This window comes from Esox lucius, chromosome 11 (assembly GCF_011004845.1).
Source record: "Esox lucius isolate fEsoLuc1 chromosome 11, fEsoLuc1.pri, whole genome shotgun sequence".
Classification (NCBI taxonomy): Eukaryota; Metazoa; Chordata; class Actinopteri; order Esociformes; family Esocidae; genus Esox; species Esox lucius.
In genome coordinates this window covers 23,144,753-23,157,663 of record NC_047579.1, presented here as the reverse complement: position 1 = coordinate 23,157,663, position 12,911 = coordinate 23,144,753, and the positions used below count along the sequence as shown (strand labels likewise).

The window sequence follows — 12,911 nt, the reverse complement described above, 5'->3', positions numbered from 1 at the left end:
GTGGTAAGGGGCGAGGTAGCCAGGTGCTTTTAACATCCGTTCAACAGTTATAACTGGTTTTAAGACATTTGTAAATGGTTATTGATGCATCACTTTAAAATAGGTCTTCATTTTAGCTGTTATAGCTGGTTATGACTCATTTGTAAATAGTTAATTGTGTATCACTTTAAAATAATGTATCCTTTCAGCAGTTATAACTGGTTATCCGCCATTTGTAAATTGTTATTGGTGTGTCACTGCTCGAGAGGGGAGAGAGAGAGAGAGAACAGTGTCATTTTAGCTCTCTGGTGGCTTGTACCCTGTAAACCCCAGGGTGTCTTACCTGACCCTTCTCCTAAGGGGTAGACATAAACGAGGAGTATACAGAAGATAACAAACGAGTAGCATACAGGGGACAACAGATGAGTGGCATGGAGGACAGTGTATGGCAGTAAACAACGGGCTAAAATGGCACTGTTTCTCTCGAGCAAACAGCAAATGGATTTGTTATATAAGGTGCACAGCAAATCACTGGCAGGTGGTGCGAACAAAGACTCACCAGTCACGCACACACATCACACAACGTAACAGTCACTTTAAAATAAGGTATCCTTTCAGCAGTTATATCTCATTTGTACATTGTTATTGGTGTGTCATTTTAAAACAAGTTATCTTTTTAGCAGTTTTAACTGGTTATAATGAGGTTAACCTCGGATAGGGCTACAGGAACCTGGAACCGCTGTCTCAGCTCCAAGGTATTACACTGCTATTTTATTGTGCCGGGTGGTAGGTTTAGTTTTCCTTCTCCATTTTCCTTCTCCAGATTCAGCCAAATTCAAAAAAGTTGATTGGACTTCATTGTCCACTTTACAGATAGACAATGACCCAAAACATTCCGCGAATGCAACCCAGGAGTTTCTTAAGGCAAAGAAGTGGAATATCCTGCAATGGCCGAGTCATTCACCTGATCTCAACCTGATCGAGCATGCAATTCACTTGCTGAAGAGAAAACATGAGGCAGAAAGACCCACAAACAACAAACGAAGACAGCTGCAAAACAGGCCTGGAAAAGCATCACAAAGGAGGAAAACCAGCATTTGGTGTTGTCCATGTGTTCCAGACTTCAAGCAGACATTGCCTGCAAAGGATTCTCGACAAAGTATTAAAAAGAAAATTTTATTTAAGATTATGTTAATTACATTTGAGCCCCTCAAGTAAGGGGACTGTGTATGAAAATGAACGTTTCATACAATATTTTTGTTCAACCCCTTGAAATAAATCTTAAAGACTGTACTTCAATTGCATCTTGGTTGTTTCATTTCAAATCCATGGGGGTGGCATACCGAGCTAAAATTATTTAAATTGTGTCATAGTCCAAATATTTACAGACCTAACTGTTCACTTCAAATACGCTGAACATTAAAACTGCTCCCCTAACCAATCTTGTTAATTACCTAAAAGAAATCACATTCCAACTATTTATATAACCCACATTTACCCACATACATTTAGAAATAAACCTACTGTATAAGAGAACATGATTTTCCAGTGTCCCTATCCTTGACATATAGACTAAGTAGGACAGTCCACAAAATCTTTAAAACATTCTGCATAAATCACATCATTAGTATACTAAAAAAGAAAATATGAAAGAAATGATTACAATTCCTAAATTAATACATGAAATAATTCATCAGCAGATTAACGTGGTAATTATTAGCATAATAAAGGCCTCTAAAATACAGACCAATGACGCAAACAGACTAAGTATGAGACTAAAAATGAAAAAAATCATAAATTCATTACACTTTTATCCACAAAGTAAGGGAATATATAAGGAAAACAAATAGGTCCTTAAGTACTCAACAAGGATTTTAACATGATTCACAAATGTATCATCCAATTTATAACATGACCCCTCTCCCACTATTTCACCACATTTGTAGAAACTAAATTGTGTTCTATGTAAAAACATTACGACGTTAGATTGTACATTATATTCACTAAATCAATTTATGATTAATAGAGAACATTTTTAAAATATGTCTCTCTACGACAAGAAATACAGTCTAACAACGAGGGCAAAATATATATTTTAAAAGATACATGATAAGAAAATCCATTATGCACTAGCTGGCAGGAATCCTGTGGGGTTGTTCTAACATTTCTAACATTTCACTCCTTGTCAGATTGATTGGCAAGTTGTGGAATGTTAATGGAGGTGTACTGGAATGTAAGCACAAAGAGACTGGAATCCTCCAGGCAAACACATTATTACACATAACAGAAAAATTATTTCATAAGAATCCTTAAAGGTGCACTCCAATCACATGACATAACTCATATCTTTGCAGCTGAAAAGTCTGACCTTGCAAACTAATCATTGGTTACGAAGACAAAAAGTGGCATTCAATTCTAGCCAATGAAAACAGACACAGCAGTGTACCCCCCTTCCCAAACGACCTTTTGCACACCTGTACAGGAAGGTAGCTTACGTTCATGGGCGCTGTTATGTTGGTTTATCCAAATCCACCAAAGATAAAGGCGATAAGATGAGTCACTCTGAGATCGAATGGTCATATACATTTGCTCATCTTCCAGACAGGTTTGTTGATGGCCTTTTTTAGATATTTAATCTGATATACCTTAGGACTCACAGAATTCAGTGCAATGTAAATAAACATGTCTGCACATCGACAGTAATTGGGTAAAGTAGAACAACATAACCTTCAAAAAACTAATTTTCACTGATTGTATTTGTCCATTACCAAATATGCAAGAATCAGAATTCATTATGACTGTTGCATTCTCACAAGTAGTTCTAGAAGAGGGCCCATCTTTTGACATGCAGTTGAGGACCAATCCAAGCCACTAACTTCACAAGGGTGAAGCAGATTCTTCTACAGGTAGAAGATTGTGATTAGAAATATACATATACGTGTAAGTTATATTAAAATACACAAGAATACACACTATAAGAATTCACAGTTTGAATATACACTACCATTTGCAAGTTTGTGGTCACTTACAAATGTCCTAATTTTTGAAAAACAGCTTATTCTTTGCCCATTAAAATATAATCATATTAATCAGAAATACAGTTTAGACATTGTTAATGTTGTAAATGACTAATGTTGTTCTGAAACCTATCACTGTACTCTTGTTCTGAGAAATTAAGATTATTCCATGTGAGAAATTGCCAAGATACTGAAGATCTCATACAACATTGTGTACTATTCCCTTCACAGAACAGCGCAAACTGGCTCTAACCAGAATAGAAAGAGGTGTGGATGCATACCTGAGCAAGATAACAAATACATTAGTGTCTAGTTTGAGAAACAGATGCCTCACAAGTCCTCAACTGGCAGGTTACTTAATTAGTACAGTCTGCAAAAGACCAGTCTCAACAGTGAAGAGGCGACTACGGGATGCTGTCCTTCTAGGCATAGTGACAAGTTTCAGAAGAAAGTTCTTGAGCCTGTAATCGAACCCACAAATGCTGATGATGAAGATATTGAACAAGTCTAAAGAAGGCCCGTTCAATGTAGATATTCCATTGAAAATCAGCTGTTTCCAGCAACAGTAGTCATTTACTGTACAACAATAACAATGTCTACACTGTATTTCTAAACAATATGATGTTATTTTGTTGGACAAAACAATTTGCTTTTCTTGTGAAAACAAGGATATTTATAAGTGACCCCAAATTTTTGAATGGTAGTGTAGGTTTCAATTGAATGGAATATCAACATATTGAAAAACATTTTGTTTAATTGGTCACTTAAATTCATGTGTTTTAACATTGTATTCTCTTTGTTTTAGTTATGGATCACTTGAAGATTTCTCAATCTGCAAGTTATTTTAAACATTGGTGGGGAATCAGGTGAGTTTACCGTTCATGCTATGAAAAAGCACATTGGGTGTCTAAAAAAGCAATAATAAGTCCAAACAATATATTAATATAAACCATATGTTTGGCAATTTAACAGAAGGCTACTGGTATTTCATAATGCATTAAAGGCCCATATTAAATGAAAGTACAATCCCTAATTCATTTTCAGGTCCATTTTATCCAGAATTCTACTAGTTAAAAGTGAGCAGGTTTGCTACACACTATATTGTCCAATACTGTCCAATTAAGAAAGCCATTTTAAACTGGTTGCCTTTTAGTTTATATTTCTTTAGTCCTATTACGGCCCAGGATTCAAAGCTAAAACCTTAAATTGTATCTCTATGAAAGCAGTAACTGTTTATGGAACAACGCTTAAAATTATAATGATAATACAAAAAAGTGGGGAAATTCAGACTGATGACAAATTAAATGAAAAAACTAAATAAATGGGTGGTGGAAAATAATGAATTAAGATGCTTCCATGATGCTTCCATACAGGTGAATTGCATGATGCAATTAACATCTGATCATACTCTGTGGCACATATAAAAATGCTAAGCTGGCTCAATTGACCTCGATTTTGGATGTAGGTGGCAAGAGCTAAGTGACTTTAGTTGATTGTCCCTGATTGTCATGGTTGAGATGGCAGGACACGGGCGCAGAGTTGTAGTAAGACAATCCTTTAATGTAGACTTGCAAAACCAATGAAAAGCAGCAGTAGCAACCTGCAACGTAAACGCAAAAGGCATAAACAATGATCCACATCGTGGTGTGGACAAACTCAACTTAAATAGTATCCCCAATTTGAGGCCATGCGGGGCAGGTGCCTCTTATTTGGGACAACCAAAAGTAACGCGCAGAGATGCCTAGAGGCATCCCGTCTGCCAGGTCCTGACTATCGCCCCTAGACCAACATATAGAGGGCTAGGGGCCTCCCTATAGCCAGGACCAGACATCGATCCACAGGGCACGAGGAGTCAGTAAATGGTTTGATGAGTATGAAAAAATATGAAACATATGCTACTGTATGACCTTCAAAGTCACCAGGTCTTAACCAAATTGAACATCCATTGTGAATTTTGGACTGACGTGTACAGCGTTCTCTAACACCATTATCAAAACACGAAATAATTGCAATATCTTTGGGAAGGATGGTGTTCCATTCTTCTTGTAGAGTTCATGAGACTTTTAGAACCAATGCCGAGGCACATTGAAGCTGTTCTGGAAGCTCGTGGCTGAACATCTTACTCAGACACTATGTTGATTTTTCCTTTAATTTGTCATCCGTCTCTATGTTGCAAGCAGACTATACAATGTATTCCATTTAGAAGGTGCTCTTTTCCAAAGTAACATACAGGATATATTTGCATTTTGGTGGTCCCAAAACTCAAACCCACAATCCTCACATTGCAGTCACTATTCTCTAGTCTACCAAGTGAGCTACAGAGGAGTTTGATCTTACCCAGGTCCTCAACAAGACGAAGTTCATGCTTTCTGAGAGCTACGCAGAAGGCAGATGTAGACATTCTTCCTCCTGCTTGTACTGCTCCAATCAAAATTCTCATTTTTTCCTGAGTGGTAGAACCCTTAGAGATTTTTTCATACATTTCGTCCTGGATCATATCATGCCGAAGCAGATCATCTGCTATGGCATCCCCCATTTTCACCCTCTGAATAAGATAATTTCTGTTCTTTTTCACAAATGCTACATCAGAGAGCTGGTTCACTTCAGTCCCAGCATCTGGGATTGATATCAGAAAATAAAATGCAAGGTCAGTATGACAAGATCATATTATTGATCTAATTGATTTTAGCAACCCAGCATTGCAGGAATTACTTTAATATGTAACAAACTTGTAAACTGCAATTATTTTCAGTATGAACATATCAGCAGTGCTTTTATGTTCAATATCATCATATCCCAGTGCTATTGGTCCTTGATGACTCGAGACCACGTTCAGTGTCAATGTATGAGAAGTACCATTTACTGAACATCAGAAACTGTACAATAGGGGCAGTTATGAATGCATTAATAGTTCAATAGAGTAGCTGTTTGCAAGGGCTTTGACGTCAGGGATGGTGAGCGGCATTTTCGCAACAGACTTTCAGTCCAATGGTAGCGAGTTCGGTTGCAGCAAGAAGCGAGACATGTTTTTGTTGGGAAATTGTGTTGTTTAGACAGGCATTTTCTGTTTTGTAACCTAACAATAACCTTTCTCCTAACCCTAACGCCAGTACGGTCATGCCTAACCTTAACCCTAACGGTTAACAGTAAATGTTATACGTAACCAGGCATTTTTCATTTTCAATCGATTACGTTTTGGACCAACATATTAGTGAAACATTAAGGAGCAACGTAATAGCAAGTCACTAAGGACCAATAGCACTGGACATATGTTGATAGCAATCGTAATTGCACCGATATATGTTCATACTGAACTTAATTCCTGAGAGGTACGGTTGGATTTCAGGCGATTCAAAATATAAGAAGAAAACCAAATTATTTTATAATGAAACCTGAATACAGTTTTATTATGTGGGGACAAGGTTAATAAAAATAAGACATTTTACTGACCTGTTGGAACTAGACTCTCTGACCCTCTCAGATCATTACTCTTGCGGTTGAAGGGCTTAGGTTGCAAATTCAGGGGGTCAGGATCAATGGGTGCTGTGATCTTAACCATTGTTTAGCAATAATTGAGGGCATGGCATGGGAGATCGAAAGAATGAAAGATGTGATATGGTTGTTTCTTATGAATGGTTAAAGGAAAATGCATTCACAAGTTCAGGTCACCATGAGGATAGCCTGTCACAGTTTCATGAGAAAAAGCAAAAACCCACAGAGCATGGGAGTAGTGAAAGACAAGATTACCAAATTGAGACACAGTCATCATGGTCAAAATGTATCTCTCGTAAAGAGAGCTAAACACCCCTATGCTAATGAACAGTTATGTTTGTCTGGTCTTGTGAGAGGTTATATTACAGTTTTAAACAGTAGTCAATAGGATATTGGAGCATCATTATTGGAGCATCATTTAAAAACTATTTAGCATATCCTATAGAACATTCAAATAGAAATAGCTTTGGATTTCAGTTACAGTGCCGTGCCCTACATGGGAGGAGTACTGGAAGAGTAAAGATGAAGTTTTTTTGTGCATTCTCAAGGCACATGAAAATATGTTTTAAAGAATATCAGACAAAAGCACAGACTGTCACACTTTATTCCTGGCAGTTTTAACACGTTTTACCAACAAGCAAATAAGAATAACAGCACTTTTAGAGTTCTAACCCCCATTTCATGCAAGCATAAGTATTGAGACAATTCTAATTAAAGCAAATGTAAGATTTATAAAAGCTGGTATTTTGTTGCTATTCCCGTGCATGCAATGACTAACATCAGTGCATCTTTGACCAGTTGACTCCCCCAAACGTATGGTATCATCCTTTGAGATGCTTTGCCAAGCTTTTACTCAGGCATTTTGAGCTACTGCTGATGAGTTTCTGACTTCAGTCTCCACTTCAGCAAGTAAAATGCTTGCTGAATCAGAATTAAAGATTAAAGAGTGACTCAAAACCACAGAACTCCAATAACTACTTGGTTTCATTGACAGTGTGTTTTGGATAACTGTCCTGTTGCAATGTAAAGCGCTGCCCAATGAGTCTGGTGGCATTTTGTATTTTGGCAGCCAAAATGTTTGTGTAAACTTCTGTATTAATTCTGCTGCTGCTGCCATATGTTACATCATGTCAGCTGAAATCTAATCTGGCCTTTCAATATTAGGTGCTGGTCAGAGGTTTCATATTTCAGTGTAACCTTTAATTCTGCCACCAAAGTAGACATTCTGTGATTTCTTTCTTTTCCAGCAACTGTTGATTTGGTTATGTCTAATTACATTTCTAGTAAGTTTCAAATCGAGTTTCTGACTTCAATCAATCAAAATTTATTTATAAAGCGCTTTTTACAACAGCAGTTGTCACAAAGTGCTTTACAGAGACACCCGGCCTTAAACCCCAAGGAGCAAACAACAGTAGTGTTGAATTTCAGGGGCTAGGAAAAACTCCCTTCAGTCTCCTGCTTCTTTCCATTCCCCGACGGTTTGTTTCATCATCCATTCTGCTTTCTATATACTTGTTTTACTTTAACTTCTGTAGTCTATCTCTGTAGACTTCTCTGTGGTTTACATTTTCTTTTCATAGCCCACTAAATAGAGGCCATAGCCTCAATTAAGTGGGATTTAGTTATGCAATCATAACATTTAATTATTTTTTTCCTTACAAATATTTCCCAAAATAAAACCAATATTAAGTTACAATAATTGATTTTCAGTGCTGCAAAAGAAAAACGTAATATAACAGAATTTCAGTGAACCATTTGTAATCTAGTAATATAAGCAAATTGGTTTAGGATTTTGAAAACCTTTGCCAGGCACTGTATGTATGGTTGTTTGTCATGACAGTTATGTTAAGGAGAAATCATTGTTGGCCACTGTATGAGGAATTGCATGACAAGGCAATCCCGCTACATAGGATGAAATCCAATTAGCCTACATTCCTATGATTGAGATGTTAACTCTCCACCAACATACCTGCACATGCTTCTTTCCATTCCCCGACATGGACTGAGTTGTTGGCTGCGTATCCAATATAGAAGTGAATGTCACTGTACTAGAGCAATCCATCAACTTCTTAATCTTGTTATAATCCTCAGTGACATCCTCTGCATTAAAAAAGGATTCAGGAGAAATTACTCAAACGTAGTTATGACAGGAGCTAAATGTAGCTAAACATTTAATCGTTATAGTTTCCAGACTTAGCGTTTTTCTTTTTTTAAGATTTTTTAATGTTTCTTTGGGTGGACAGATAGTGGTGATAAAAGGAGGAAAGTGAAAAGAGCAGTGGGTCGTGCATGACCCCATGCTGCTGCAGTATATGTACACTGGAGGCAGTGGCCTGGAACACTGTACCATTCCACACCTTGGAATGGTACAGTGTTGAGTTTGGACTAGTGCTTGGTACAGTGTTGAGTTCGGACAACTTGTTGAGTTCGGACTAGTGCTTGATTTGATTTAAGGCCAGCCACCACCCTCAAATAGTGTTTTTTTCCCTTTTCATATGTATGACAGATTAATATTTTGCTTATATTTACAGATAAAATGACACTTAAAATCAAAATGAGAAAGAAAGAAAAAAAGCTTCTGTATATTTCTGGCATTAAGACCAAACAACTTGTGTGTGGAATTTTGTGAATGTACGTTTGATGAAAATTGGCTGGCACATGGGAAATGTCATTTTTGAGAAAATGACCGATGAAGGAAGGCTAATGCAAATAGAATGTATTTTCCAGAAATTAGAATGACTGATCTTTCAGCACAAAACACCTAATCTACAAAGGATATAGATACGAATGGACTAGCTAATGATATGCTCTGGAAAAATGCTTTTGAATAATATATGATTCAGTGCGGAAAGTTTTAGAAATAGCGATTGAAATATGAAAAATGCTAATAATAACAACATTTATGCTAGGTGTAGTTGACAGAGTTTAGATTACATTGTATAAATCAAGTATTTATATGAATTATTTTCAAGCTAATTGAAAAAAAATTTACAAATTTAAGAAATGGATGCAAAATCACTCTTTAACTGTGGTGCCTGGTCTTAGTTGTATGGAATAGGTAAAGAAATACAGTTCTTTCATTTACCTGGGAGGATTAAGCTGTCAGGTGTCTTGAGTGAGATCTCAATAGATCTTTCTAGTTTAGACTGCAGCTGCATCACAATGATGTTCTAATGTGGAAAACAAAGTATTATGTAGTAAGCTTTCATCATGACTTAGCATTTACCAGAAATAAGTTAACATTTAAAAAAATACTATAACACAATAAAAGAAAAAAACACACAATTGTTTCCAATAACAAGATGAGAACTCCAAAGACGTCACCTAAACTCTCATCAATCAGTCAACCAATTATTTATTTGTTCCTTTGTGGGCACATCTGACACTAGAACAACATGCATCCTATGAAAGGCACACCAACTACAGTGAGGGAAAAAAGTATTTGATCCCCTGTTGATTTTGTACATTTGCCCACTGACAAAGAAATGATAAGTCTATCATTTTAATGGTAGGTTTATTTGAACTGTGAGAAACAAAAGAATCCAGAAAAACGCATGAAAATGTTACAAATTGATTTGCAGAGGAGGAATGGGAGAAGTTCATGTGGTCTGATGAGACAAAAATAGAGCCTTTTGGTCTAAACTCCACTCGCCGTGCTTGGAGGAAGAAGAAGGATGAGTACAACACCAAGAACATCATCCCAACCGTGAAGCATGGAGGTGGAAATATCATTCTTTGGGGATGCTTTTCCGAAAAGGGGACAGGACGACTGCACCGTATTGAGGGGAGGATGGATGGGGCCATGTATCCCGAGATCTTGGCCAACATCCTCATTCCCTCAGTAAGAGCATTGAAGATGGGTCGTGCCTGGGTCTTCCAGCATGACAACGACCCGAAACACACAGCCAGGGCAACTAAGGAGTGGCTCCATAAGAAACATCTCAAGGTCCTGGAGTGGCTTAGCCAGTCTCCATACCTGAACCCAATAGAAAATCTTTGGAGGGAGCTGAAAGTCCATATTGCCCAGCAACAGCCCCGAAACCTGAAGGAATTCTGCGTTGTCATCCAAGGCGTCACACAGCCAGTCCACCAGCTTAGGTTTTTAAAATTCTTAAAATTCTGATTGGTTGTATTCTCGAGACGTGTTTTACAAAGTCTGCCGGCAGCTTAATAGTCACAGGCCGTCTGTGTTTTTTTGTGCTGTGTTGAGGATTGTGTTAGCTCAAGGCGGGGCTTTATGGTTGTACAGTTAGGTCTGGAAATATTTGGACACTAACATAATTTTCATGATTTTGGCTCTGTATGCCAACACAATGGATTTGAAATTAAACAACTGAGATGCAATTGAAGTGCAGACTTTCAGGTTAAATTCAAGGGTTAGAACCAAAATATTGTATGAACCATTTTCATACACAGTCCCCTAATTTCAGAGACGCATATGTATATTGGACAAATTAATACAATGCTAATTAAAATGATAATTTTTAATACTTTGTCGAGAATCCTTTGCAAGCAATGATTGCTTGAAGTCTGGAACGCATGGACATCATCAAACGCTGGGTTTCCTCTGTGATGATTTACCAGGCCTTTACTGCAGCTGTCTTCAGTTGTTGTTTGTTTGTGTTTCTTTCTGCCTTAAGTATTGTCTTCAGCAAGTGAAATGCATGCTCGATAGGGTTGAGATCAGGTTTTTGACTCGGCCATTGCAGAATAATTCAGTTCTTTGTCTTAAAAATGTCACTGTATGTTTTGGGTCATTGTCCATCTGTAAAGTGGACAATGAAGTCCAATAAAGTTTAGTTGAATCTGGCTGAATCTGAGCAGACAATACATCCCAACACACTTCAGAATTCATCCGGCAGAATTCACCCAGTGCCCTTGGAAGCCAAGCATGGCCATGCCATCACACTGCCTCCACCGTGTTTTACAGGCGATTTGGTATGCTTCGATCATGAGCCGTTTCAAACCGTCTCCTTACATTTTCTTCCCTTTCCATTCTGGGACAGTTTGATCTTAGGTTTCATCTGTCCAAAGAATGCGGTTCTAGAACTGGGCTGGCTTTTTTAGACTTATAGGCTTTTTTAGTACTTGCCATAGAAAGTGGACGTCCAGGCCTTTTTGTGTTGCAGAGCTCAACAGTGCATTTTTTTTCTTCTCAGAATGTACCAAACTGTTTATTTTGCCAGTCCTAATGTTCCTGCTATCTCTTGGATGGATTGTTTTTTGCAGCTTATGAAAGGCCTGTTTCACTTGAATTGAGAGCTTTCTTTGACCGTATGTTGTGGGTTCACATCAACAGCTTCCAAATGCAAATGTCACACCAGGAATCAACTGCAGACCTTTTACCTGCTTAATTGATGAAGAAATAATGAAGACTATAGCCCACCTCTTTCATGAAACAGCCTTTGAGCCAATTGTCTAATTACTTTTGGTCCATTTTTGCACTCAAGAAATCTGAGTTTTTGTTAAGTGGACCACTTTTGTTAAATATCATATACTTTCTTTGTGCCCATTATATGGAATAACTTTATTGAAAATTGGGGTTTAAATACGAATTTTCTAGAAAGAAAATGACAATCTCTGTAGGGTTAATATACTATTTAGCAGCAGTATATATACAGGAATTACACAATGGTACTTCATTTGAATGCCAACATACTATAATCTGTCAAACCTTCAGTTCGGTTAAACAGACCAGCATATCTTCCTTGGCCTTCCTGAAAATATCTACATTCACGTGCTGATGTATTTCATCTTTCATCTTTTTCAGAGAATCTTTTCCTGTATGCAGTGATGCCCCTAAAACAGTGATATTGTTTTCATTATCATTTACATACTTTGAGTACATTCTAAACATTTTGGAAAACATGATACTCTAATTATTCTCATTATTTTAATTACTTTATTTCAGAACTTACTTTTGTAGCATGAATGCATAGATTGCATGATTGACTTGGTTAGAGTGGAGTAGATTTCTTTCTTTTTCTTGCGAAGTTCATAGTTTAATCCTGCCTTCAACTCACTCTCCTTCAAAATAAAAAACAGGTTTCAAGAAGCCCTGACATTTCAGTTTAAGTCGAGGTAAATATGTTTTTTACCCTCTAAAAGCAGTCTATTTCAGGATAAAACCTTTATCCATTATTTTTGGTTCTGTATAAAAGGCATCTTTAAAAAGCTAACCATTAATGTTGTATTTCCTGATTTTTGAGAAAAGCTTACCTCCATCTTGAGGAATCTCAGATGCAGTGACCATCTCGGGTGGTCCCTAATCAAGCTGGTTGCTACAAGGGTGAAGTTCTCAATCTGCTTCCTTATTGGGCCCCATTTGTCATTTCTGAAACAAAGTATTTTCATATCAGAATTATGGTTACAAGACTAGATTTAACCTTTTCATTACATGTGGATGGAAGTTTTGTTTTAATT

The 12,911-nt window shown here is 37.2% G+C and overlaps 1 protein-coding gene across 5 annotated transcripts in view; it reads right to left on the bottom strand.

Moving 5' to 3' along the window:
• The window catches only part of LOC105031099 (nuclear GTPase SLIP-GC-like), a 106,185-nt gene that overhangs the window by 6,911 nt on the left and 86,363 nt on the right, over positions 1 to 12,911 (bottom strand). Inside the window, exons 17-24 of one of the 5 annotated variants that reach the window (XM_034295202.1) lie at positions 12,708 to 12,822; positions 12,407 to 12,515; positions 12,163 to 12,287; positions 9,574 to 9,658; positions 8,458 to 8,588; positions 6,447 to 6,546; positions 5,334 to 5,612; positions 1,274 to 2,879 (exon numbers count right to left, since the gene is read on the bottom strand). In XM_034295202.1, coding sequence (XP_034151093.1) covers positions 2,857 to 2,879; positions 5,334 to 5,612; positions 6,447 to 6,546; positions 8,458 to 8,588; positions 9,574 to 9,658; positions 12,163 to 12,287; positions 12,407 to 12,515; positions 12,708 to 12,822 — 967 coding nt within the window. In that variant the 3' untranslated portion in view covers positions 1,274 to 2,856. Of the gene's footprint in view, positions 1 to 1,273; positions 2,880 to 3,609; positions 5,613 to 6,446; positions 6,547 to 8,457; positions 8,589 to 9,573; positions 9,659 to 12,162; positions 12,288 to 12,406; positions 12,516 to 12,707; positions 12,823 to 12,911 lie in introns of those variants that run through there. The other 4 variants (XM_034295201.1, XM_034295203.1, XR_004576417.1 and 1 more) reach the window with 4 other exon arrangements.